Below are 4,465 nucleotides of genomic sequence, written 5' to 3'. Positions count from 1 at the left end.
ATTCCGATTATCCGAAATGACATTCTTTTAAAAATAATTCTCTAACAATTATATCAACTTCACTATTTATTTGGAAATATTTCGCACTTGCAATTTCATTCCATCTCATTTGATACAACACAAAACCTCTTTTTTGGTTAAGGTAACATTAAAGCATTGACAAGTACACAATACAAATTTAGAATGACATTACATGAAATTTTTCAAAATAAGAAAATCTCAACAGTGCATGGATTTCATGCAAAGAAAGAATTGATCTTATGATCCTTTATTCCATCCATCATTCAATAAATCAATTCAAGAAGGCTTTATTCCTTGCTCTTCTTTAGAGTGTTTTTTTTAAGTCACAAGCTGGCTTTATAATGATACAAGCGGTTCCATTTCCTTCAAACAGATCCACTTTCTTTCCGGTTGTTTCTCTTTTCTCTTCTTTTCCAACTCTTTATCTTTCTCTTTCTTTTTAGTTTTTACCAAAGTATTAATTGAGATATAACCACTTTAAGCTCAAAGCATGTTTGAGAATGGATTATAATCGGTCTAGATTATAAGTAGAAATGAGTGTTTGATAAGAAACTAGTACTTACGAGTCTCAGAAAGTGTTGATAGCAAGAAAGTTTGACAAAAAAAAATGTTAATAATTTAACATATAAACATGCTGAATCAAATAACATAACTGGTAATTTTAGAACTCTTTTCCTGGTAATAAGTTGAAGTGCTCAAAAGATTTATTTGTTATGTTAAATTATAAACATAGCTATATACTGCACTAAAAAAAAAAAAAAAAAAAAAAGACTAAATTTATCAATATCCTCCATAATCTTGTTCGATACTATAGTATAAATATGGCAAGACAACATTTTCAGTTAGAACGATTTAATAATATTGATCTACACTCGAATGTTTCTACGATCACCCTTCGTACTATAGATATGAGAGCAAGACAACATGGCTATCCATTCTTTGTTGCTATATAAATTGACGTAACAAATGCCACATTTTCAAATTTTTCTCAAGTTAAGAGGCTTCAGACATATTGTGTATCAACTATTATATTAATATTATCACTTTCCAGAAAAGAGTAGCAGTCCAACTTCAAATTTATCAATTCTAGAATATTAGTCTCTACCTTTTATGAAAGAAAGCTAGAGAGACAGCTTGCCTTTGCCTCACATGCATACCACTTTCTCATGCAAATTTTTGAAAACTTTCAGATACAAAACTAACACTACAAGAAAGGAACAAACTCACTTCACACTTCAAATATCTCTTCTTAAATTACACCAAATACCGCAACAAACCAATGTCCCTTACCAGAATTCTTACTCAGATGAAACCTAAAACCCATTTGTGTTTAGATTTTTGTTCATAAGTTTCTCAAGAAAGTAGTATATAATCTACTTAGATACTGCAAAAAAAATTGAAATCAAAGATGAGGACTGGAGGATACACTCTCCAACAGTCTCTAACTTCTGATGCAGCAAGCATTTTGAAGCAGGCAGTTGGACTTGCTAGAAGGCGAGGCAATGCGCAGGTTACTCCTCTTCATGTGGCGAGTGCCATGCTTGCTTCTTCCGCTGGTTTGTTCCGAAGGGCTTGCCTTCAATCACATTCTCATCCCCTTCAATGCAAAGCCCTCGAGCTTTGTTTCAACGTAGCGCTTAATCGCCTCCCCACATCTGCTTCTAGCCCTTTACTCGGGCCTCAATCTCACCTCCCTATGCTCTCCAACGCGTTAGTGGCCGCCTTCAAGCGCGCGCAAGCCCACCAGCGTCGGGGCTCGGTCGAAACCCAGCAGCAGCAGCCCATATTAGCCCTCAAAGTAGAGGTAGAACAGCTTGTCATTTCCATTCTAGATGATCCAAGTGTTAGTCGAGTCATGAGGGAAGCTGGTTTTTCAAGTACCCAAGTCAAAACCAATGTAGAACAAGCTGTATCTTTGGAGATTTGTACTAATCAGTCCAAAGAAACGACTTCCAAACTCCTAGTTCTTGGAAATACTGAGCCCCAAATGACTAATACTCAAGTACAAAATGATGATGTCGTGAGTGTTGTGGAAGCAATGATGAACAAGAAAAGGAAAAACACTGTTATTGTAGGGGAGTGTTTGGCCACTGCTGAAGCAGTAGTAAAAGCAGTAATCCATAAGTTTGACAAGAAAGATGTACCTTCGGATATGAGGTTTGTACAATTCATAAGTGTTCCACTTTTCACTTTGAAAAATGTCTCTAGACAAGAATATGAAGAGAAACTTGGAGAGCTTAGGTCTTTTGTTAAAAGTTCTGTAAGTAGAGGAATTGTGTTTTATTTGGGTGATCTTAATTGGGTTACTGAGTATTGGTCTAAATATGGAGAGCAAAGGAATATTGGCTACTTCTGTCCAGTGGAATACATGATAATGGAGATCAGTAGACTGGTATCTGGAGATGGAGAGAATAAACATTTGTGGATTATGGGCACTGCAACTTTCCAGACTTACAACAAATGCAAGAATGGCAGCCCTTCTTTGGAGACTCTTTGGAACCTTCACCCTCTTACAATTCCTGTTGGCACCTTGGCTCTTACTCTTAATCTTGAGAGGTAAACTTTATGATACTGCATCACTAAAGTTTTATTATACTTGTTTGCAGTAAATTTATGGTCGACTAGGTAAATTTAAATTTATTATTATTATTTTTTTTTTCTTCACTCAGTTTGATCCCTAGCATCAAGTTTATCAATCCATGCAAACTTTTTTTTTCCCCAATACATTTGATATGTTCTTCTTTCAGTGATTTGCAACTCAAAAGAAAGGCATCGGTCGATGGTTCCAACTTGCAATTTCAGAAAGCTGGAGTCCAGAAGTACCTCACTTGCTGCTCAGATTGCGTGGTTAACTTCAAAACAGAAGCAAGAGGCCTAACGAATGACAACATTAAGTCCCCTACCACTTGTTCTAGCTCAAGCTTGCCTTCATGGCTCCAACAGTACAAGAATGAGAACAGAAAAGAAACCGACTCTGGTCAGGTTAGTTATTGACATTTGAAATGCCCTTTTCTAGGCATAGTTTCTTAAATTTACAGTCTTTAGGTAAACATTTAATCATAGTTAATTTAATGGTATGTTTTCATGGAACAGGAATTTGATAAAATCAAAGATCTTAGCAAGAAATGGAACTCAATCTGCAAGTCCGTCCACAGGCAACCACATTTTCTTGAAAAAATATTCAATTTTTCACCATTATCACCTTCTTCATCTGACTCAATATCTTCCAATAGTAAGAAAAATTCTAAGCTGCATCCAAGCCTTCTAGAGTGCCGACCGACCACTTTTGAACCAAACCAATCACCTGAAGAACATCAATTCTTTCTACAAGCAAATGAGGGTGAAGTTTCTTATAAACCTTTTATGAAACCTGAACTTTTGTCAAATCCCAATTCAAGTCCTAATTCAGCTTCCTCTAGTGAAGCAACTGGAGATAATATGAACTTCTTACTTAAGTTCAAGGAATTCAATCCAGAAATTATGAACATTCTTTGCAATGCATTAGAAAAGAAAGTTCCATGGCAGAAAGACATTATTCTTGATATCGCGAGTACGATTCTTAAATGTCGATCAGGATTGATGACGACGAAAATCAAGAAAGAACATGAACACAAAGGAAATCGAGAAGAAACATGGCTGTTGTTTTTAGGCATTGATTCTGATGGCAAAGAGAAATTGGCAAAAGAAATTGCCAATATAATATTTGGTTCTCAAGAAAACTTTATTGAGATTAGTCTGAGCAAATTCTCATCCGCAGCAAGAGATGATCCAACAGAAGAAGTCAGCAACAAGAGGGAAAGAGATGAACACGGTGGAAGTTATTTTGATAGATTTGCAGATGCTCTGCGAGATAATCCTAGCCGTGTATTTTTCATGGAAGATGTTGATCAACTAGATTATCATTCCCGAAAAGGAATCGAAAGGGCAATTGAAAATGGAAGTATTACACTTTCAGATGGTGAGTTTGTTCCACTCAAGGATGCAATTATCATTTTAAGCTGTGAAAATTTCGGCTCAGAATCAAGAGCCTATTCTCGTCATACTGAACAAAATTGTGACAAAATAGACAAAGATGAAGAAAATGCTGAGGACTTGAAGCAGGAATGTGCTTTGTTGGATTTGAATATTGAAACAGACGATGAGGATTCAGTTTTTGTTAATGGGATTTTGGATTCAGTGGACAAACAAGTTGTTTTCCAAAAACAACAACCATAAATGGAGAATGGGTGTCAGTGGATTTGAACTTTTCTTTTTGTGTTGTAATTTGCATTTTCTACTTAGTTTTACTTCATGTGACCTGAGGGTATTTACAGTTGTTAACTATAGAATGAAGGGATTTCTTGACAGTATCAGGAGTAAGATTTGCAGAACTAAGAATGTAATTGATTAATCTTGTGACTTTTATGCCAAACTAATGTATAATATTTGTTTCCCCTTTTTTTCA

The 4,465-nt window shown here is 35.6% G+C and overlaps 1 protein-coding gene across 1 annotated transcript; it reads left to right on the top strand.

The window, feature by feature from the left end:
* Positions 1–1,140: 1,140 nt before the first annotated feature.
* On the top strand, positions 1,141–4,465 carry LOC111383911 (protein SMAX1-LIKE 3-like). The gene is made up of 3 exons (XM_023008102.1): positions 1,141–2,577; positions 2,769–3,003; positions 3,115–4,465. Exons 1-3 carry the CDS (start codon positions 1,430–1,432, stop codon positions 4,234–4,236), a joined length of 2,505 nt encoding a protein of 834 aa, XP_022863870.1. The 5' UTR covers positions 1,141–1,429; the 3' UTR covers positions 4,237–4,465.

This window comes from Olea europaea, unplaced genomic scaffold (assembly GCF_002742605.1).
Source record: "Olea europaea var. sylvestris unplaced genomic scaffold, O_europaea_v1 scaffold279, whole genome shotgun sequence".
In the NCBI taxonomy this organism is placed as follows: Eukaryota; Viridiplantae; Streptophyta; class Magnoliopsida; order Lamiales; family Oleaceae; genus Olea; species Olea europaea.
Note: the sequence above shows the minus strand (reverse complement) of the source record. Positions and strands in the feature narration are given on the sequence as shown.